General features: G+C 35.2%; 1 protein-coding gene across 4 annotated transcripts in view; it reads left to right on the forward strand.

The window, feature by feature from the left end:
- The window catches only part of LOC144975089 (lysine-specific demethylase 5A-like), a 41846-nt gene that overhangs the window by 5030 nt on the left and 12241 nt on the right, over positions 1-24575 (forward strand). For 2 of the 4 annotated variants that reach the window (XM_078918809.1, XM_078918808.1), the window contains exons 5-22: positions 2758-2940; positions 3766-3861; positions 6031-6081; positions 7397-7487; positions 9886-9965; positions 10575-10733; positions 11257-11376; positions 12435-12590; positions 13487-13579; positions 14316-14404; positions 17337-17499; positions 17939-18058; positions 19034-19228; positions 20718-20832; positions 21727-21918; positions 22841-22991; positions 23732-23849; positions 24250-24396. In XM_078918809.1, coding sequence (XP_078774935.1) covers positions 2758-2940; positions 3766-3861; positions 6031-6081; positions 7397-7487; positions 9886-9965; positions 10575-10733; positions 11257-11376; positions 12435-12590; positions 13487-13579; positions 14316-14404; positions 17337-17499; positions 17939-18058; positions 19034-19228; positions 20718-20832; positions 21727-21918; positions 22841-22991; positions 23732-23849; positions 24250-24396 — 2319 coding nt within the window. The remainder of the gene's footprint in view (positions 1-2757; positions 2941-3765; positions 3862-6030; positions 6082-7396; positions 7488-9885; positions 9966-10574; positions 10734-11256; positions 11377-12434; positions 12591-13486; positions 13580-14315; positions 14405-17336; positions 17500-17938; positions 18059-19033; positions 19229-20717; positions 20833-21726; positions 21919-22840; positions 22992-23731; positions 23850-24249; positions 24397-24575) is intronic. The other 2 variants (XM_078918810.1, XM_078918811.1) reach the window with 1 other exon arrangement.

Consider the following 24575-nt stretch of genomic DNA (forward strand, 5'->3'; position numbering starts at 1 on the left):
GTTTCCCATGGCAATTAATATATTATATCAAATATTATATATTTTAATTGGATGAGAGGGGGGGGGGGGGGATGGGTGGTGAAAACAAACTCCGAAGTCTTTATGAAAGTTCTAATTCTTGGTCTACGATGACGTGTTCTAAATCATAGGCGGTTGTGTCTCTTTTGTCAGTTGTAATTGGTCTCGGTCTCCCGTTCTGAACTGTAGCTCTTTGTCCTTACCTTTTTAGGGCTGGTTAGATAACAACGACCTTGACCTTAACCATGAACGGCTATATTAGTCCGGAACTCCCACTTTTCTCTATATACCCTAGTAGAATTAATTGTCTTTTGAGGATTGTTTTCATCATTTTTTTTTTTTTTTGTTCTTAATCTTTGAGACATTACTGGATCGATGTTGCAATGGGTCTCCATCTTGGGTCGTCGCCATCTTTCCAAGACAGTGCTCTTCAAGTCTTTGTAAAGCCAGTGCACGGGGTCGTTGTCCTTATCAGACCATTAAGATCTACCCCCACCCCCTTCTTTTGTAAAAAAATATTAAAAGAATTTTACATCATCAAGTCTGATGGAGCTTGTTTTGGGTTTTGAGAGAGAGAGAGAGAGAGAGAGGGGGGGGGGGGGGGGGGGGGGGGGGGGGGGGGGGTAGTCTTTTCCTTGGGTGTTTGCAAGTCTAGACTCCTCTCTTGGTATTTTGATTGCATTGCAGTTCATTTGTTAACATCATTGATTAGTGTCTGTATATTATTATCTTTATCGTCTTGAGTTGATCTATTTGAACCTATGTCTTCTTCTTCTATCACGATGCTTCCCAATGTCTATTACTATTACCACTATAATTACCATGGTAAGGAGGAGATCAAGAGCAAAATGTTGAATGGCTTTTTGAGTTGGTTGTTTCTATAGAAGCTGCTCTTGCTAAACAACAAAGACAAAAAAACAATGGGTGCTTGCTTCTTTGTTTTGTTCTTAAGTCTTCAGTGTTGCTTCCACCAGTCTTGCTTGTTGTTTGGGTTTACAAGTTTGTGTTAGATCAGTGCTTATGAAAAGAAAATAAAGTAGTCCTTCAGGGACATTATTCTGGAGTTCATCCCAGTTTCCATTGTGGAAATGGACAATACTAATAGCAATTCCTTGCTACTCTTTGGATAGGACGCTAATTTATTGCAAAGTACTCTCTGCCAGATCTAATAGTCCAGTAACCCAATCACTTCATGGTGGGCAGGGGAGGGGGGTCGTTAAAAATCTCATGGAAATCGGTCCTCCTGTATGTGAAGCGAGGGCTCTTCCGAGTCAGAGCTATAGGGATCCGTGTTAATGAAAAACAGCATTATTATTACTAGTACGAGGCACACTGTTGGATTGTTGTTGATTGATTCACTGTTGTTCTCACTTTCTTCTTGTCTTTCTTAAATCTTTCGATTATCCTGGCTTGTGTTGTTAGTCATGTAGAACTTTGTAAGAATGAGCAAACGGATATTCCAATGAATATACAAGTAAAACCACGGCATCAATGTCAACTTATGCAACTAAAATAAAGAAAATGTTTTTCAGAGCCATGTGGTCGTTTTTTGTTTTGTTTTGTTTGTTTTTTTTTTTTTGTAGATGTAAATTAAACAGTCAGAGATATTGCTACCACAACCTTTGAGTTTGAATTAGTCGCTAATCTATTGCCAAGTACTTTCTAACAGTTCTAATAAATCCTAACACCCAATCAATACAGCTGTTAATGCTTCACTTTTAGCAAGATGATTGTTTGGAACCACTACTTGTAACTTCCTTTTTTTTTCTTTTTTTTTTTTTTTACTAATGGTGGCTGAAGATCCTTTAGAAGGTGCTGTCTCTCTACTCGTGTGAAAGCCCGGTTGTGATGAGTTGCCATTCTGTTGTTTTGTAGTGGCTTTTGCTGAATCAGATGCGATTGATGATTTTCTGGCCAAAGACCATTGTAGATATTGTAATGATGCTGATAAATTAGTATAAATTTAAATGGTCGGTTATCTGCTCTTTAGTCTGGTACGAAAGATGCTATTTGACTAACTGCACAAAACCATACTTTTATTATTATTGTTTTCTTCCCTTTTTGTTGACCTGGAAAATAATTTTGAAGTACTGCAAAAACATGTTATAACATGTTACCACAAAACATGTGAAAAATAGTCAAACTTCTAAATAGGGGGTAGTTTTGTTGAAGTCAAAATGAGAAGGCTGAATAATTGTCTTAACTTAAGATAATTTTGACAGAACGTTTGGTCATACCACATTATGTAATTGTTTGATTAGACTTCAGTGATGACAAAAATATTCATTAAAAAATGTCTCTGAGGATAATGTTGTGAGTTTTATTGAAATTGATAAGTAATTTTAAAAATAAACTTTTTTCGCGCATAAGGAATTTGGGTTTACATAAATTACAACAATGAATAAGTTATAAAATATATCTACATTATTTCATGATGCATATGTAGTGAATAAATTAAAAGTATAAATTACAAATCCATTTATGATATAATGTTAATATGTAAAAATGTGATATATTGTGTATAACAAGAAAAGTTAGAATAAATTGAAACAAATTTCTGGCAGATATATTTTTTTATTATGAAAGACGATGTGTGATCAGTTTTTAAAAGAAAATTGAAAGCCAACAGATTACAGAAAAGACATGAGATAAAAATAAAGGGGTTTGGTATCTGTGCATACTTATTTTGTTTTCATGAAATGCTCTATATTTGTTGTCTTTTCTGATTCATCACCACAGAATGTGGAGGATGCTGGCGGGATGGACATTCTGTCCAAGGAGAGGAGATGGTCACAGATCGCCACCAAGATGGGCTTCCCCCATGGCAGGGGGATTGGGGGGACCCTGAAACACCACTATGAACGAATCCTGTATCCCTTCCACCTGTTTAAAAAAGGAGAAACTGTCAACCACATACCAGAGGTTGGTGAATCAATAACTATATATGTATCGATAATTCTTTAAAAGGCTTTTATTTTTAAATTTAAAAAAAACAAAAACAACACCTTTCCACGCGACATCGTAAACTACTGTCGCCTTGGTACTCCATGGAGGAATATTTTTTTATCAATTAAATAATATATATAAATGTCTGATGCCAACAGGAATCACCTATGTTGTCCAAAGTGAGCAATTTGGGGTTAATAATCTCGCTCAAGAGATAATGATAAAGTGTTCGAAGTAGGGCTCGATCTCGAGACCTTCTGGGTAGTGTTACCTCAGCTCCAATCAACACCCCCTTCAAAGACAACTGTCGACATGTAAAGTTTAGCGATTGGGGGTTAATGATCCTCTTAGTCTTAGTGGGATCATGTGCTGGTGTCTGGATGAGACTTTAAGTTTAAGGTGATTTCAAACTAAGCACATTGATAGTATACTCTTTGAATTTACATCTGTTCCCAATTTGAACCAATTCCTCTTTGTCTTACTTTTTCTGGGGTGCTTTGATTGTAAATCTACAATATTTTGACTATTTCATTTTCTTCTTTTCACTGGTGCTGAAATGACATAAATGTGTCGCAAGTGCATTAAAATGCTTAAAAACATAAAACAAAATTGTATAAGCAAAATGCTTTGGCCCGTGTAGTAGTGGATGGATACACATTGTGCTCTGTAAACAAGCTCAGGATCCAGTATCAAACACAGCTGCACTATCAATGTCGAGTAGACAGGGAGATTTATTATTATCCTTTATAAAATCATTGTTTTTTTATCATTGTTATTATAATAATCATGTTTATTGTTCAGCACAAGCCAGTGATACCTGACGATGCAGACAAGGACTACAAACCTTCCAAAATGGGATCTGATAAACAACGCAAATCTAAACGGGCATTGAAAGAGGTAGGTTTGACCCTGACTTGTGAAGCGTTTTTTTTTTTTTTTTTTGTACTGTGGCTACTCCATTTGCAATATGATTGGTTGCTGAGTGAGTCACTTGTTGGCGATTTGCAAATTGTTCATTTACAATATTTGGCACATCAAATTATTTTTCTGTTTTGTTTAAAGTACAATGGTTATGCTAGTTCGAGTTAATTGTTATATTCTCTGTGAATACAAATTTGTTTACACTCTCTTTTATTGGAGTTTTAAATTTAAGAATTATTTCATCAGATATCAGATGATCTTGCTTGGTATTTAGTCATTGCCTTCGAAATTAACCTATGCTTCTGAGAGGCGTGCAGTGCTATAAATTTTAACATGCTAGCTGCTCACATTTTAAGTTCTTTGTTAAATTTGTACTGAGAGTAAAAAATATATTAATGTTTTATATAATTGGGTGTGATTGGTGTTACAAAATATGCCCAATATCTCCGTCTGGTATTGTTGTGTCATAAGGATAGTGTAGCAAGATAGATGGCTGTCACAGATTATTCAGTTTCTTAATCTCTGCTTAGTTGATAAGTCTATAAATTTAGGGAATGTTAAGTGTAAATTTTATAATTCTCATAAATTTTAGACATTTTTTAATTAAAAAATAAATTTTGATTTTTTATTTTGGTGAGCTACTAATATATGAGAAAATCAGCCTTTTTTTCTTCTTTTTTTTTAACAATACAATGACATTGTTTTGATTGTTTGGTGTGGTTGTCAAGCCATGATCACTGATTTAATGCCAAACAGAGGCTAGAAGGTCATCGATGTGCTGGTTATTAATACCTTATTCACTCTACTGTTTTATATAGGCACTGATCATTATATATGTGTCAGTCCTCCCCAATCATGTTGTTTTATTTTTCATCAAAATTAGACAAATACCCACAGGTTTTTAATTAGGTCATAGGTAGTGTGTTATAGATGAATTTCTATATAAAAAAAGCAAACATTGAGACATGTACCATAAGTAATTCTTGTGATAATGGAGCTGGCGGGTAATGGACCTGATATATATATATATATAATATATATTATATATATTATAGATTTTATATATATACTAAAATTATATATATATATATATATATATATATAATATAATATGGCCTTGTTGTAATCGTCACATTTGGACGATGTTCAGAAGCACTTTAAAGATGGCTCAGTGTACACCTTATTTGATTCTCCAAAGACTTCCAGGAGGCAGGAAGTGCTATGGAATGAATAACACTTATTTATATTTTTTTATATTTACTTTTTTACACTTGTGTCTTGTCATTGATAAAACTGTGAGAGAGTTTGATTTGCATAATGGACGAGACGTGAACCAATTGTAACTGTATTTCCTATGCCCAATAGTTCAATTTTTAGCAAATATCAAGGTTGACAATTTTCTGTATATTTACGGAATTGAGTAAGTTAAAAAACCCTCAGTATAGTTTCTAATCACCTGCTAAACTGGAGAAAAAAAAAGTAAATATATCATGTCTTTTTTACTGGAGTTCAGCACTCAGAAAGGGGCTTCATTAAATTTTTCCCTCCTGAATTGGCAACTTGAAACATAGACTGTTTTAACTGCATGGTATACTTGGTAGAATTATACTTCTCGTGAAAAGACAAGTGAAGTTATTGGAATTTGAACCTGTTGGAATTATTTAAGATTCTAAGCAACACCAGATTGTGTTAAAAATTAGTCATGAATTTGAATGGCAACTGTCTGGTTTTCAAGGCATTAACTTACTCAAACCTAGAGACTTTTGCTACTTTTCAAAATTGGAAAAAATTATATTAAAATGAGCATGAGCATAGATAGTTTTATTCAATTATCATTAACATGTAAAAACTAAAAACATTAGATTTGATACTACGCCTATAATTCGTCTCAGCAAAATGTAAAAAATGGGAATGGGGTAAAAGTAACCCTGGTAAACAACGGATATAGTCGGTGTTTGGGTTGAGTGAGTTACACATTTTGTAAACAGTATGACAGGGGCATACATGATTGTGGTGGAATGACCCATACGTTTAAAAAATCCCTTCATACATCATCTATATTATCGGTATTAGCACCATATAATAAATGTATAGCGTTATTAACCCTGTACAAAGTCACACACAAACCTTATTGGGCTATTTCAGAGCCCATCTCCTTCAAAAGATCTCCTAACAGACACCGCTTTAACCCCCAAGGTTTGCCTTTCTATAATTTATCACTCCATCTTTCATTCGTAACCTCCACCAATCACTGACTTAGTAATTTCACCTTGTGTCATGTGCTGTGTTGTGTGTTCTGTGTTTGTTTATATTTTAAGTACACGCTAAGTTATCACATGCTGCTGATTTATTTTACTGTTTCTAAGCATTTCGTCTTAAGACTTTTCCCAAGACTTATTGATATTTAACAATTGTTATACAAAATTTCAAAAACACATTTAAAAAGTAAATTTGTTCCATTATTGCCCTCATTAATTTTGTCTTGGGGTCATTAAGATTAAAGTTTTCCCTTTGCTAATATTTTTTTCTATATGTCCTAATAAAAACCATGTGCGTGAAAGTTTTGTTACGTTTGTTTTTTTTTTGTTATTTTTTTTTTTTTTTTTTTTCTCTGTCTTTTCATTCTTTATATTTTCATAACTAGAGATTTTAATTCTAAAATGTCTCATCCATCCTTCTATGCCTAATGGAAATTGTGAATAATGCTATTATTCGTTTCTTTCTTATTTTTATATTACAGTTTTGAACTTTTATTATTATTATTATTATTATTATTATTATTATTATTATTATTATTATTATTATTATTATTATTAATATTATCATTATTATTGTTATTATTATTATTATTATTATTATTATTGTTATTATTATATTATTATTATTATTATTATTATTATTATTATTATTATTATTATTATTATTATTATTATTATTATTATTATCATTATTTTGACCAAAGGAGAGCCATATATATGAGCCTGCTTTCTGCTTTTCGCTTTCCCTGTGGTACTGTCTAATCCCCTTTTTAATTATCATTCATCTTTATAAACTTTAAGTTTGGTGTGTGTATTGAAAATACTTTAGTGATACAATTAAAAAGTGAATTGTCCAGTCAATTTGAAAAGTATGCCATGAATGAAGGATTACGAAAGGCCAATATTACCCTCAATCTTATATTACTTAATCATTTTTCATCAAACTATTTGCATTTATTATTTTGTGAGTTACATTTTGAAACGATCATCTGTTATTAAGCTTTGTTCATTATTTGTCTTCGTATTGTTTGGTAGCTGTGAATACATTGGTAATATCATTTCATTTTCAGTCCTTAGTTGGGAAACCATTGCTTCCAGTGACTGTCTATGAGTTTTGTGTTTTACAATCTCAGCCATGTAAGAATCATTTATAAATTTATCTCTATTTTCTTGGATTTCTTTAACCAAAACTCCACTGGCTAATATTTTACCTCAGGCACTAACGGTTTTCAATTTTTCAATCCGCAAACCAGGACCCTGATGTGGACTATAGCGCCAACAGTGAGTTGAAGAAGTTGCAGTTTTTTGGTGCCGGTCCTAAAGCTGCCGTGCCTGGATCCAAAGGTAAACTGGAATCTTAAAAGTCTGAAGCATGTTGTATGTTGATTTTGCAGGCTCATTAATTGAGTCTATTCAATATTGCATGTACAGACGTGGATTTTAATATGTTTTAAGGGAAAAATGTAGTAATTTCCTGGCGCTGGCTTCCGGCGACAACAGACGTGTTGTGAATGTTTACCTATTTTCTACACATATTTTTATTCATTTATCATTCAATCGCCGGAATTTACGCCTAATTTTTATTCAAAATGGATGTGAAGTATATATTGTTCCTGATTTTTATATTTATTAGTATATTTATAAGCATAAAAGGTGTTTTAGCCTGTAATTTTGCTGCCAAAAGCCTATCGATAACTTATACTCCAGAGACTCTCCGATCCCTCCAACCCGTGTCACCCCCCACCCACTATTGACACATCGTTTATTAAAGTAAGAAAGAGGGGAGAAAAGGAGGAATAAAAACAAAATTTAACAGACGGCCTTTTCGTCCATTTTTACCCTGTGTAGTGACAGGTAATGTAAGATCACTGAAAAATAAAATTGATGAACTGTTTTCACTGTGTCGTTTTAATAGTGACTATCGTCAAGCCTCCATAATAGCGTTAACAGAGACTTGGCTATCTCCTCACATACCATCGTCGTGTTTTAATATGGAACAATATTCACTATTTCGAGGAGATCGGACTAATGTAAATAAACGAACTGGGGGTGGGGTGTGCACATATATTAACAACAAATGGTGCCACCCCAATAACTGTCATATAAAGAAAATGTATTGTGACGACTATATTGAATTTATTACTGTTTCGTCACGACCATATTATCTACCCCGGGAATATACTCATGTCATCATCAACGTCTACATTCCACCATCATCAGACAACACCACAGCGAAAAATATTTTGAGGAAAGAAATACAGGACATTCAAATTAAGTCACCCGATGCCGTATTGATGGTCACATTTATTTCTTTTTTACAAGACACTAGCTGTTCACAGAATTTTAAATACTCACTCACACAGTCATTTAGCTCATCCACACTATCACACGATTCGATAAAAACATTCCAGTCAGTGCATTCAAAACAACCACGCAAATCTTCACACACACTTCCGTTCCAGAGCTGTACACTTTTCTTGACTGGTTTTACACGTTTAAAAACAGGGCGGTAGGTGGGGAGTAGCAAGAGCATGCAGTGGTCAGATAAACCTAATGGGGCACGGGTAAACATTTATAACTATTTTTAATATTACACAGGAATAAATCTAATGTTTTTTTGTCCCTTGTCTCGCAGTCCACGTATTGATGAAGTCCCGGGAGAGTAAAATCGTTACATTGGTTAAAATCGCCAATTTTCAATTTATAGTGACAGTTTTAACTATTTTACAGTGTTGATATTATTCATATTATAAAGCGCAGCTCTGGTTATAGAGCTGCTCCTTTTTTTTTTTTTTTTTTTTATATATACACCCTATTTCCATTGTATTTTTATCTTATTGTGTAAATTATAACACGTCTGTACAAAAAATTTCCTTTTTGGGATGCAATAAAGTATTATTATTATTATTATTATTATTATTATTGGGTTTTGATTTTTTATTTAGTCATATTATTTTCTTTTAATTTTTGTCTGGTAAATAATTTGCCAGGTCCAATTGAGTCTAGTATACAATACATTTTGATGGACCAGTGTTTCACTCTTGTTCCACCCCTCTCATAGGAAAACCCTGTCATTTCTTAGTAAATATGTATTCATTGAATAATGCTTTGATCAAATTGAATAAAAATTTGATTCAACGATTGCAGAATATTTTCACACATTTTATTGGTGTGAAATAAGGTACAAAAGACAGCTGACGGGTAATTAAAAACAATCTTTTGGTGCGCATGAATACAAATCCAACATTTTTGGTTTTGGGTCAACCCTAACCTAATTAGGACTAGCTCGATATTTTGCCCTGGTTACTTTTACCCCATCATTATGTACATTTTTCAGAGACAAATTATAGGCTAATTAGTAAAGCTACTGTTTTAAATTTTTACATGTTTATGGTAGTTGAATTGAATTCTGTGCATGTCAGTTTTCTGCTAGTGTTTAAATAAGTATTTTTAGATTAATTTTTTTCTTTTTGAGGAAGAACAGACAGCATGGAGGCAAGGCCCTAGGGTTGAGTGACTTAATCCATAGGGTAGCTTGCAAATGCCACTCTCAGTATCTTAAAGCTTTGAGCTTTTATATAGCGCAATATCCACTTAACATGCTCAAAATTCTTTTCAAAGGGTCCCTGACCAACAGCAACTCGTAAAATGGAGAACGAGACATTGGCGTCTGTTACACGATATTACCATTTTTTTTCGATCATCACCCTTACTTACTCTCTTTCAAATTTTTACCTCTCAGATGACCCAAACTATAAGGAAGAAGCTGTTGACAACAGGAAGAGTCGGCAGAAGATGTCTATTCCTGGAGCCTACTCAGGGGTAAGACATGGACTTTTGTGTATGTTTCTGATTTCATTCATGACTTTTTTTTGACGTCAAAGTAACATTGGACAGTACAAGTCAGTCTCCAGAAATTCTGGACATTTGGTTGTGGTCTTTTGACCTCCCATGATGGGTGAGGCCACTGTTGCTGTGTCTTCTATCCCCCTATATTTCCTTTTCCTTGTAAGTCCTTTGTTGTGTGCTGTCATAGTTTTTATTTTTATATACTTTTTGTAAGCATTTGGGTATATTCCCAGAGTGGTCAATTGTACTGATTTGGCAATCTGGGAAAAATAATTTTAGAGTATAAAAACAAAAATTGTAAATTGGTCTGTTTATGTGTATAAAAATAACCCTTGCATGTTTGTTTGTTTTTTTTTTTTTTGACAAGCAAATTAAAGTAAGGAACAGAAAAAGTTAAAAAATCAGAATATTTTATATAATAGTCGGCGCATACTGCTGTTTTAGGTCATGGCGGTAGTGTCTGTTAGGATGTCCTGTTTTAGCTCTTTGAACAGTTGGTCGCTGTGTATTAAGTTGCAGCATTACTGATTATGTAAATAAAGTGAACATTTTGTTATTTGTTGTTTGTGTGTTGTCAACCAGGCTGACAAGTATTATTGCCACATGTGTGGTCGAGGGGATGGAGACGAACACATGTTGCTGTGTGACGGGTGTGACGATGCGTTCCACACCTACTGCCTTGTACCACCGCTACTAGAGGTGCCCAAAGGAGATTGGAGGTGTCCTTCTTGTGTCAAACAGGTAACGTCAGCTCTTGGGGGTTTTGATCATGTACACTATATTATTACTGATTTCGGGAAGGAGGGGAGAGGAAGAATTATATGGCCAAATATGTTGGAGCTAGAGTGGTGAAAACATTTTAAATTTATCTGAAAATGGATATAATTTAGATTATTTTTTTGTTGTTGTTTTGTGTGTGTGTGTGTGTGTGTGTTTATCTATTTTTAAAAATTAAATTATTATTAATTTTTATTTTTGTGTTTTGTTTTGTTTTTATTTTTAAAAAAAATTTTCTCTGTATTTTGCCAGCAAATTCGCCTGTAAATTAAGAAAGATTAACAATTAATTGATCTTACACAGTAGTTCTGAATTGACTCTGTATCGTTAAATAAGGAAAATAGTTTCATCAGTAATTTGCAAACCACATTCCAGTTATTTAATCCTAAGATGAAATTGGGTTTTCATTACAAGCCTACGTTTTGTCTTTACCCCTCCCTCTCCTCCTCTCTCTTGTCTTATGTTATACTTTTGTCTTTTTCTCCAGGCCATCAGCAAGCCCTTGGAGCCGTATGGTTTTGACCAGAGCAAGAGAGAGTATTCACTCCAGTCCTTTGGGGAAATGGCAGATCTTTTCAAAGCTTCCTACTTCAAAATGCCAGTTCATGTAAGTGCAGAGCTGCCTTCTTGAAATGTCAATATTCCGTAGTTTCCAAGGGGGTGAATTAAAAGTGCACAGTAAATAGCATTACAAATCAATAATTTGCCCTCAGCATAATCAAAGTCTTAAATACAGTTGCTAAGCAACCAAACTCTCCTTTTCAACAAGATTTATAGAGTCAAAAATGTCTATGCAGGTCTCTAGCTGGTCAAAAATCCGTAATTCTACGAATTTTTCGTAGCACTTGGCAGGTCTGTAAGTGTAGGCATTAGGCTTCTTGATTTAAATTCTGATTTGCTCCTGTAACAAAATGATGCGGACATTTAGGCTTGGAAATATGAATAAAAAAAAAAATTTAAGATTTTTAAATTGATTTTTTGAATGCCAATATGATTTATTGCAGGCATTATTTTTGAGGGTACAAGTAGAAATGTATTTGTTTAATGTTAAGATGGTCGGTCCCTCATGTCTCATGCTATGACTATTGGAGAAAATTATGATTTTTAAAAATCAGAAACAATGTTTTTTGTCTGATCTTTTAGTTTCATACAACGTAGCTTGTGCTTGTGTTAAGGGTTGGATTAAAAAAAAAAAAGCTTGATAACGAGATGAACTGTAGAAAAGCTGACTACTTTATGTATTGACTTTTGAATAAAACGCAGACCTGCCTAGTACTATGAAAAATTAATTTTTGTTCCAATTTCAAAACTTCACGAGCATTTCTAAGTCGTTAAAACTGATTGAAAATGAAAATTGACACTAGAGTGCATACTTTTAAAGGATTTTGAAGTGTTATCTAATCCTTCTGATGGTAAATTGTTGATCTGTAAAGTTAACTATAGCAACTACAAGTTTTATCTCCGAAGAACTGTGAATTTTTAAATTTTCAAACAGGTAGATCTGGGCACTTTTATAGAATATTATAATTTACCCAGAAATCCAAGTGTCCAAAGTTTTCCTGCCTTTATTTCTTTATCTCTCCTAAATCAGTAATTATAAGGTTCCATCTTGAAATGTCCTTGATCCATAATATTATTTTTTTTTCTTCCCCCAATGTTTTGTAGCGTGTGACAACAGAACAAGTGGAGAAAGAGTTTTGGCGGCTGGTCCACAGCCTGGAAGAGAATGTGATGGTGCAATACGGTGCTGACATCCACGCCAATGAGATGGGTAGTGGTTTTCCTACCAAGGACACAGAGGATCTCATTCCAGAAGATGAGGTCAGTTTTTAAAATATATATGACAGTGCCAATGGTTTTCCTCGGATCTGCGGAAATTAGACTTGGATCTTATCCGTTCATTTACTAACCCACGAATAAACATCAAAATTATCTACAGATAAACGGATCATCATCAAGTAATTTACTCGTATATATAGTAACGGTTGGAAGCATAGACTGCTCAGTGATAATAATAATACGAGTGAAAGTTGGGGGAATGCCAACGTAAAATTTTTCCAAATAATACACACCTATGGAAATGCGATAGTATCATGAAATGAGTATCCGTTGAACAGGTCTGTGGATAACAGATAATGAGGGGATAATTGTTACAGCTCTAGCGGAAATCCATGATGTTGGGGTCAAAGGAGAAATTTCCTTCTTTTTAAAAAATGACGTTGCACTCGGGAGAGTTGAACTGAAAACAGCTCACATCTGGTAGCTCTTGGTAATTATAACTATAGATTCTATTTTTAACATGGTCTAACCTGACTTAATATCAGATTGCTTTGAAATGGTGGCTGGTCACATATGGTCATGGCAATAAATTCATGCCGGGTTAGAAAATAAATTTTGTTTTGTTTTGTTTCACATTTTAATCATCATCATCATCATTGCCTTTTTCATCCTGGGTCAGGGTATAGGCCACAGACTAACAGTTTCCGTCCTTCTCTATCTGTGCTAACTTTTTTATCTCGTTCCATGTCTTATCACTTCTCTGTACATCAGCTTCTTTAATTCTTCTCCATGTTCCCCGTGGCCTTCCCCTTAATCTTCTGCCCTGAGGGTTCCAGTCCAACATTTTAACACCTGACTTAATTTGAAGGTATATTAGTCAATAATCTCATCTCATAGGACAAATATGATGACCACCTATATGTATTCTGGTATTACAGGAATATGTCACATCAGGATGGAATCTGAATAACTTGCCAGTTCTGGAACAGTCAGTCTTGGGTCACATCAATGCTGACATTTCTGGAATGAAGGTATGTAGAACAAATGGAAATTTTAGCTCATATAGAACAAATGGAAGTTTTAGCTCATATTTTTCGTATCATTATTATTTTTGTAATTACTTTTTTGTTTTATGGTGAAATTGTATGTACCTCTTCCCTTCTAACATTGCTTAGACAATAGACATCTGAATGACAAATGTGTCAGTGCATGACATAACCAGTCAGAGGTTAAAATTTTGGATTCGCATTTAAAAAAAAAAAAATTTTCTAAAAGAATATGCTCCCCAGAGCATTTTATACTTTATTTGAAGTAAATAAGGTGTTTTTTCATGAAGTTATGGTCAGATGTATGGGAAAGGTATCCAGCAACTTTTCTCAATTTCATACTTTTTCAACTTGACTAGCTGTAAAAATTATTTAGAAGTGAAATTAAGCTTTGATATTTCATGAAGATGTACAAAAAGGGTTGATTTAATCATTTATGGCAAGAACTCATTTTTGATTTTTTTAAAAAAATGACCTTCTAACTAAACTTAGCAATATCTCAGTAAAGCTTTTTACCATCCGACTGATTATGTTACTCATTGTAACAAATGTGGAATCTCTTTAATTAATGGTGAATAACTCTTACAGGATTTTTCTGTACCAGTCCTCATCTTAGATTGGGGGAGAAAATTTTTTGTTGTTGTTGAAAAAGGTTTTTTTTTTTTTGGTATCCAACATATCTGTACGATATCTGATCATGATGAAATGCTTTCTATTGCAGGTGCCTTGGTGTTATGTTGGAATGTGTTTCTCTAGTTTCTGTTGGCACATAGAAGATCATTGGAGTTATTCCATCAACTACCTACACTGGTAAGAACTCATGGCTATTTCACTAATGCTCATTTGCAAACCCTTAAGACTAAAATTCTAGATTTTGAGATTGTGAAGTAATCGATTCTTCTGCTGTTTTTTCTTTTTAATGTTTGCAATAACAACCTTGATTGAATTAACCCTTTCCCCACGATTATACAACTTGTATTCGCTTCACTTTTAGCCAAACAAACCAATAACTGCAAGATAAAACTGCAGACCTGCCTAAAGCTACGAAAAAGTAGTAGAATTACGAATTTTTGGCCCCATCTACAGAACTGCATAGACGTTTTTGATTCAATAAATCTTGTGGAAAAGGAAAATTTAGTTGCTTGAAAACTGTATTCAGGACTTTGGAACATTTGTGACCAATCTGAGGGCAGATAATTGATTTGTAATAGTAATGCTATTTATTGTGTCCTTTTCATCTTTTTTATCCTCAAAAACTACGAATTTTTGAAATTTCAAGTAGGCAGCTCTGTTATTATTGTTACTGCAGTTGTTTAAAAAATAAATATGGACGTCCCAGGGATTCTTTTGTAGATGAGTTTTGATTTTTATTGTAAGTTACATCTTATTATCATCCTGCCTTTAAAAAAAAAATTGTGGTTTTGCTCTCTCGATGAAATCAAGTCTGCAGTTAGAAGCAGGGATGCCACTTTTCCGGTTTTAGCCGGAAATCCGTTTTTTTTACCACCAGCAGGTTTTAATCCGGAACCTCCGGTTTTTGTCCGTCGTCACTATTCAAAAAAAAAAAAAAAAAATTTTTTAAAGAAGAAGAAAAAATCGCGATCGCGATTTGAGCCGGAACTTTTTCGCCGAGTGAATAATTTGGGCTGTCACCGCCGGTCGAATATTTGGGCACCTAAATGGTAGTTTATCTACGCCCATCCCCATCACAATTCCTCCTTTTTTAAAAAAATTTTGATAAATAAACAGCGATTTTGAGAATTTCTCAGAAATTTTCCGCTAAATTTGCCGTGTCAAACATTTCCCTCAAAACCACAAAATCACCATTATGTCTTATGTCATATTTTGACACCTGTGCAATAGTCTCGTGAAATTTAGTGACGGTCCGTTTTTATGACGTCGGGCCAGACTGAATGGCACCAGATGTCACAATTGACACAGACGACCAGTGGTGTTCTTTGATTAGCAAGTTGATGGTTGAAGGGGAAGGGGAGGGACAAATCTCTCTCTCTCTCTCTCTCTCTCTCTCTCTCTCTCTCTCTCTCTCTCTCTCTCTCTCTCTCTCTCTTTCTCTCTCTCTCTCTCTCTCTCCCCCCCCCTCTCTCTCTCTCTATCTCTCTCTCTCTCGCAACCATCCATTAAATCTTAACAAAAACTAAATTTATGTTTAATGATAAGAATGGATTTATACTAGTAATAGTAATATATTACATAATACCAATACAAAACTATGTTCCTGTTATTTTTACACTTTGCTTGCGTTTGACCGATGGACGGAGACATTTTCCTCCTTTTTGACAAATTGCTATTATTATCACTGAAAAAAAAAACACTCACCAAAACCACTACATCATCGCTACCATCATTACTATTACAATCACCACCACATCATCATCCCTACCACCACCACATCATCATCCCTACCAACACTACTACTACAAATAACACCAAATCATCCCTACCACCAGTACTACTACAACTACCACCACATCGTCATTCCTACAACAACTATTACAACCACCACCACACAATTATCTCTAAAAGACCACCACTACTACAACCACCACCACATCATCATCCCTCCCACCACTATTACTACAACCACCATCACATCATCATCTCTAAGACCACTACTACTACTACTACTACTACTACTACTACTACTACTACTACTACTACTACTACTACTACTACTACTACTACTACTACTACTACTACAATCACCACCACATCATCATCCCTACCACCACTACCACATCATCCCTACCACCACTCCTACTACAACCACCACCACACCATCATCCCTACCACCACTACTACTACAACTACAACCACATCATCAACCCTACTACCACTACTACAACCACCACCACACCATCATCCCTACCACCACTACTACTACAACTACCACTACATCATCATTCCTACCACAGCTACTACAACCACCACCACACAATCATCCATACGACCAGTACTACTATAATCACCACCACATCATCCTTACCACCACTACTACTACAACCACCACCACATCATCATCCCTACTTCAACCACCAAATGTAATTACACTTTCAACTTTTGAAATTCTCCGAGTCGTGTCAGAAATTGCTGCGAGACAAATTTTGGATCGAATCTCAGTGAATTTGAGTGAAGTTTAAATTTATAGGTTATGGTTGCATGGGTGGGTCATGATCTTCACAATGAAAAATTTTCTCCTTTTATGTGACCAGTCATTCTCACCCCTGATAGCTATTGATATTAATTTGTCTATATTTTGTTTTCAGCACCTTATTTTATCAATTTGAAAACTGTCAACTCTCCTTTCTTTTGTGTGTTATTTGCTCTCAATTGCAGTAATAAGTACTGAAACAATATTCCAAATTTGATATTTTTCAAATCCCTACAAAGCCCTTGACGTTGATTTGTATCTCGTCCGCCCAAGTTTTCAGGCTTTTTTAAATTTGCCTGGTGGCATCTCTGGTTAGAAGTATGTTTATAATGTTGATATTATGTCGAAATCAAAATTTCGCAAGCGGAAATTGTAAATATTAAAAATAATAATAATAATATAATGAATTTATATAGCGCCTATTTCCAATTATGAATTGCTCACTGTCTCTTTACATCAACACATCATGTATCATACACAAATAAGAGCTGACAAAATGAAATGAACAAGGCAGGTAAGAGTGGTAGTAGGAACGATAATTATATCCTATCATTATTTTTTTATCTCCATAAGGGGAGAGCCCAAATCGTGGTATGGAGTGCCAGGGATGTACGCCTCCAAGTTGGAAAGTGTGATGAAGGAACAAGCTCCTGAACTGTTTGAAAACTCTCCCGATCTGCTCCACCAGCTGACCACCATCATGAACCCCAACCTGCTCATGGCCAAGGGAGTGCCCGTATGTGGATTTGGCATAGTTTTTATGTTTGTTTTTTTTTCCTTTCAGATGATTCAGATTATGTAAAATTATTAGAGCTTGTTTTCATCACGAGATGAATGCCATGCATATTAAAATCTTTTTGGAGGTTTATACATTTTCATCTGCATCTACAAATTTTCTTGTGTATTTTGTACTTTATTTGAAGCAGTTATCATATGGCAAGAAGCTGACATATGGCTAATAAAGTCGGTATATCTCCACAAGTAGAAAATGCAGTTAGTTTACAAAAATGCCATTTCTGGAAAATGGTGATCTGCGATGTGCGATTGATTTTCCTGCACATTTGTTATAGTTGTTGCCAGCCAAATCTGGTGATAATTTTTACGGGAGGTTAAAACTAGAAAACTGAGAAAAGAATTGTAAAGCCAACGATATTCATTAAAAATTCTATCTCCAGATTGTTCGAACCAACCAGTGTGCTGGAGAGTTTGTGGTGACCTTCCCTAGAGCCTATCACGCTGGGTTCAACCAGGGCTACAACTTTGCTGAGGCTGTCAACTTCTGTCCTGCTGATTGGGTGAGTTGTTGCATTTTTTTATCATCTTCCTATTTTGTTTAGTTATCAGTTGTTGAATTGCTATCGATGTCTAGCTGTACGTTTTGATGTTGGTTGATTTGGTATTATAATGTCAATGCTGATGGTCTTCCTCGGGTCTGCAGGAATCCGCAATTTTGGTGTCAGGGGAAGAATTTCCTCCTTTTTAAAAAATTACATTTCCCCCAATCAAATTTACTGGCAGTATTTCTGGGTGGGGATCCTGACCTTCCATAGTGGGCAGGGAGGTACATGCTGTGTCTTCTATCCCCCCATACCCGTTTTCCAATTGTTTCCTGTCATTGTCTTGGAATGAGATTACTTAGTTTTGTCCGGATCCTTGCCGGAGTTCTTTGGCTGGGAGGGAAACAGTCGAATGTATAGTTATAGTTTTGGGAGATGATATTATTTTCCTTGTAAATCATCTCTCCATTATGCATTGTATTATGTTTAGTTTACATATTATATTATATGATTGGTAAACATTTGAGTGTATTCCTCTTAGTTGGGACCTGTGCTTGTGTCTGGATGAGACTTTTAGGTGATCTCAAACTAAGTACTTTGACGGTGTGCTCTTGGAATCTACATCTGTTCCCTATTTGAACCAATTCCCCTTTGTCTTACCTTTTCTTTTGTGCTTTAATTGTAATTCTAGAACTTTTTACTATCCCATTTTCTTCCTTTTTGCTGGCGCTGATATGACCTTAATGTTTTGCAAGTGCCGTAAAATCCTGAAAAGCAAAAAAAAAAAACAAAAACGGGCAGTATTTTTGCTTGAGCACTTGCTTTGACTTTTAAAGTCTTAACTGTATGTGATGATGATGATAACAGAATCATGTTATAGTAAATGGAAATTTTCTGAATCCTAGTGTTTTTTTTTTAATTGTCACTTTTGTTCAGTTGATGACACATTGTACAAATTAAAAAAAAAAAATTTTTTTTTATTGGTGGTTTCAGCTTCCCATTGGCCGTTCCTGTATCCAACACTACCGATCCCTCCACCACCAATGTGTGTTCTCCCACGAGGAGCTGATCTGTAAGATGGCTGCTGACCCCGATAGCCTTGACCTTCACCTTGCTGCTGCCACCCACCAGGACATGCTGCACATGGTGGAGGAGGAGAGAGACTTGAGGAAGAACCTTCTAGAAAGGGTGAGGGGGAGAATGATTGGTGTTAGTGTTAGTTGTTAAACATACAAAAACAAAAAATGAATTCCTTTGGAATCATTGTGCCCATGTAGCTGGAGTTTTTTTTTATCCCGGTTGCTTGCTACCCTTTGGATAGGACTATAGTCTATCACAAAGTACTTTCCACCAGATCTAACAGACTGAGCTAGCCAATCACTGCTGGGTTGACAGGAAGGGGAGTCAGAAAAAAAATCTTGACATAACCTGGGAATCAAATCTCAATCCCTTTGCGTGTGAAGGGAGTGCAGACCTGCCGTTCATACCGATTAATCGGTATCATACCGATTTGCAAGACCTTTTTTTCGTATTTACCGATTTCCCGATTTATTTGCCGATCGTACCGATTTCACCAAGTGACCAAGGGCCCGCAGCCCTCCACTCCTCTCTTTTACGTTTACTTTGTGCTTTACGTTGCACGTTAAAATTTTCAAGTCTCGTGAACTTTGACCCGTCCCGCGATACCTCGATAGATCACATGACGTAGCGAGCCTCTTTGTGATGCCCTCACACAGATAGAAAACACACACGGCGCGTTATTTAGTTTTCATTTCCTTTGTGAAGCGACAGCGAGCTGTACTGGTAAACCACCGCGGTCCCTGGCTTCCAAGTGCCACCATCTTTAAATAAGTTAGTAGTCTGATTGCCAGATTGGCGTTGTGCGTGCCATTTTGGAAGTTGGGGAAAAATAAGGGGGGGGGGGGGATAATTGGATAATTTTACGTCTCATACTGATTTTTTTCCCCAGATACTGATTTTTTTACAATGTCATACTGATTTCCTTTTTCGTGAAGTGGCAGGTCTGCGAGTGCTTTACCATCTCAGCTATCGGTGCTCTACCATCTCAGCTAGCAGGACTCCCAAACAAAACCTGTGAACAATTTTAATTGTCTGAACTTTGAATGACAGTTATCAATTTAATTTTGATGTGGTTATTAACTTTTCCCTCTCATTCAACGAAAGTGGTGCCAAATCCATTTTTACCTCATTTGTAGTTTGCTGCTCTCATGTAAAATTGGGCAAGTTTCCTAATATCTGAAATCTAATGAAAGAGAATTGGCATTAGAAATTCTAAATGTAATTGTGAAATAAAGAAAGGAACAAGGACACAGTGGCATGTTGCCATCTGAGAAAAATTTATAGAAAAAATAATTAGACTCTTTATGTGTGTGGAAATGGCCCCTTTGCATGTCTCAGGATTATGTTGGTTTTTTTGGCTAGCAAATTAAGAATAGGAAAAGCTCTGATTCTAAATTATATTATATGATAGTCCAAATGTACTGCTTTTTTAAGTCATAACGGTATTGTTGTTAGGGTGTCCGTTTTATCTCTTTGAAAAGTTGGCCACTATTTGTTGGATCTGTGCTGCTATGTATGTTTGATTTCATAATTTTATTGACTTATTCATATATTCATTTATTTATCTATAAATTTTTAAAACATCTTGACTCTCCAGGGAACTTTCCAGGCAGAGAGAGAAGCGTTTGAGTTATTGTCGGATGATGAGAGGCAATGCTACGTCTGTAAAACCACCTGTTTTCTGTCCTCCGTCACTTGTCCATGCAATCCAGGTAATGTCGGCTTTCCTCAAGTGTGGAGTAATGCAATGTGGTTATAGCTTTAGTTCTCATTTACTGCTGTCTTTGTGGAAACCTGTCTTTAGTTAGTGATAATGGGAGGAATGTTATTGAAAGAAATGCAGTCACTGGATTACAGATCTTGTCTCTATTCAATTTTTTAAGGAAAGGTTTAGTCATAAATGTCTGATGTTAAAAAAATTCTGATTAATGTGGTAATGCTTATTAAATATAGGGGAAAATTAAAAAAAAAAAAAATACAATGGGATCCCAATAGAGCAGACCTGCCTAGTCCTACGAAAAATTCTTAAAATTAGGAATTTTTGGCTCCAGCCACAGAGCGGCATTCGCTTCTTTGACTCAATAAATCTTGTTGAAAATGAACGTTTAGTTCCTTAGATCCTGTATTCAGGACTTTGGAGCATTTTTGGATCATGGTGAGGACAAATTATTGTTTGTAAAGCTATTTATAGTTACTTTTTCTCTTTTTGTTCTTGGAAATACGCATTCTTAACATTTCAAGTGGGCATCTTCTTGTGATAAAGCCAACACACCGCCACACCAGAAAGATTGGTTGATTTTAAGCAAGATTGACTTTATCCATTATCAATGGAACACACTTAGACAAAGAACAGAAAATATGGAACCAACAAGAGGTGTTGACTTTAAGCAGAAGTTGACTTTAAGAATGTTGAATTTATGCTGATTCCACTGTATAAAGAAAAGTGAAAAAGTGACGTATTGAGTACTTTTTCTGCATCTTTTATCCCATTCATCTTGTTTCACATTGTGCACTCTCAATAGTTGCACATCTTTTTATTGAATTGATTGAAATGTTTATTTTATTATTGTAATTTTTTTTTTAATGGTTTGATTCATTGAAAACAGAACGGCTTGTTTGCTTGTACCACGTCGAAGATTTATGCGAGTGCTCCTCGTCGCGCCATGTCCTTCGATATCGTTACACCCTGGACGAGCTACCCAGCATGCTTCATCGACTCAAAATACGAGCTGAGTCATTTGACAATTGGAACATGGCCGTACAAAATGCCTTGGAAGCAACAGGAGATAACAAATTGGGTAGGTTGTAGAGATTGTGTGATCAAACATTGGCTGTTGGTTGGTATGGGGCAGATACGGTGGTAGTTCTTGAGAGCTATATATAAGGTCCCGTGGAGATGGAGTTAATGTGGGTTTCTATAGCATGAAAAAGACAATAACAATTGCTTGCATGTCTTATCATGAAGTACTTTCTGCCAGATCTAACGGAACCAGCTATCCAATCACTGCTGGATTTTTAAAAAAAAGGGGGGGGGGGGCGCTGAAAAAAATCTGGACTTCATCAGTGGGGGGGAGGAAGTCAATTTTGGCCAGATTTTCTTTTTTCTTTTTTGGTCCAGATATAGATTTAAACATTTTTTTAGAGTAATATCAGAGAAAATATGTGGGTTGAATATAATTTTTATTACTCACAATTAAAAATTTATCCGAATTGAAGTACACTATGCCAATTTTAAAGCATTTATAAAGTATCATGTAAATCACATAAATTAGGGTCAAAATTGTGTATTTTGGATGTATACAGATTTTTTTTCAGCAAATTCGGATATTTCCCCCCCCCCCCCCCCCCCCACCCAAAAAAACCCCAAAAAACAAACAAATTGATATTAAATGTTATAATTGGTTGCCTGAGACAGATCAAGAATAATTTGAAATGCAGAAATGTAAATAATCCATATCATGTTTGTAATATTCGAGAATTCCAATCAGCGTGTGTCAGATGCATTTTTCTAAGTTTAACAAGTTTTGTAAAATGGGATAAATTTGTAATATTATTGTCTTAGCATCACATTACAACTTTTGTTGGTATCAGGATTATTTTCTTCTCATATGAAATATGAATATATAGACACATATCTCAAACTATTGATAAAGAGAATTATATTTCTATTTTGTATCTCAATTTGACAATTAATGCTACTTTTTCCCCCATTTCTCTCAGATCTGAGCGAATTAAAGGATTTGATAAATCAGGCAGAAGAGAAGAAATTTCCAGACTCTGACTTGTTCCAGACACTGCTGAATGCGGTCACGGAGGCAGAGAAATGTTCCAATGTGGCCAGTCAATTGGTCAGCAAGAAAGTCAGAACCAGGTCAGAATAGATTTTTTTATATATCAGGGATGTAGATCTTTCCGAATTGTTACGGTTTCCGAATTTTCTCGTCTACTTTTCAGTAATTAATTTCTTCACATCTAAAATAATATTGAACGATTATAATTGTGCACATAGTTAAGCACAGTTTTGTGTCCAAATGAACACATTCCTTTGATTTTCCTTCATGTTGAATCGCGGGTGGTTGGATGGGAGCATCACCCTTGAATCATATACCTATGATGTTCGCATGGGTGTACGATCCGATAGTGATGTAGTTTCTTCTTCTTTTCACTAGCCTATCCTGCTTCTTTGGTTTGTGATTGTATTTTTGACAGGGGATATTTTTTTTTTTTCTGTAAATCTTCTGCCTGTTTGTTCTTGGTTATTTATAATTTAGCTTATGATATCTTTAGGTTATGATTTTGATTTACATTTGTACTATTTTTGTTAGATTGCTTGTTTTTTTGTTTCAGCGGTCTCTCATATAACCTCAATTCTGTTGGAAGAGACCTAAAGCAACAACAAACAAACAAACAACAACTTCATGTTGAATCCTACGGAATTAAAAAGAAAAAGCTGAGCCATTGAGATAAAGGTCTCTTATAATATGTGTAATCATGGTTTTTATTTATTCAGAGATTAAGGGACTGAATGAGGTAGCAATTGCATTTCCTCTATATAAGACATGACAGACAATAAAATGTGTTTGTATGTTTTATTCCTTGCCTACTCCTCAGACACAGACAGTCGATAGAAGGGAAATACGTAGCCAAGCTGACACTGGATGAACTCAACTCTTTCTACGAACAAGTCATCGGCTTGCCTTGTATCATCAAGGAAACCAAACTTATCAAGGTAGACACACTCTCTATCTTCTTCTTCTTCTTCTTCTTCTTCTTCTTCTTCTTCTTCTTCTTCTTCTTCTTCTTCTTCTTCTTCTTCTTCTTCTTCTTCTTCTTCTTCTTCTTCTTCTTCTACTACTTCTTTTTTTTCTTCTTCTTCTTCTTCTTCTTCTTCTTCTTCTTCTTCTTCTTCTTCATCAAAATAATCATGATTTATTCAACAGTATTAGTCATTATTCTTATCATTGTTATTATATTATTTCTCAAAGAAATATGTCCTTTGCCATATTATTCATATCATCAACTCTATCGGTAGCAGTTACAAACTGGTAATTTTTATTCATTTTGTTTTTAATAATTTGCATATATTTCAATTGGCCTTTGTTTTAACAATTTATTATTTTGTTTTCCAGGAACTGTTAGACAAGGTAGTGGAATTCCGGGAAGAAGCCCAAGAGGCCCTGGATGCTGAGACACCCGACTCGGAGCAGGTGGAGACGTTGATAGAGATTGGCATCAGTCTGGATGTCGACTTGCCAGAAATACCCAAACTTAAACAGGTAATCAATTTGGTTTGCTCTTTGTCTTTGGCCAGAAATATCCAAACTTAAACTGATAATAAATACCCAACCCTGGATGCTGAGACACCCGACTCAGAGCAGGTGGAGACGTTGATAGAGATTGGCATCAGTCTGGATGTCGACTTGCCAGAAATACCCAAACTTAAACTGGTAATCAA

The sequence above is a fragment of the Berghia stephanieae genome, chromosome 6 (genome assembly GCF_034508935.2).
Source record: "Berghia stephanieae isolate SIO BIC M18660-M18661 chromosome 6, UCSD_Bste_1.3, whole genome shotgun sequence".
Lineage (NCBI taxonomy): Eukaryota > Metazoa > Mollusca > Gastropoda > Nudibranchia > Aeolidiidae > Berghia > Berghia stephanieae.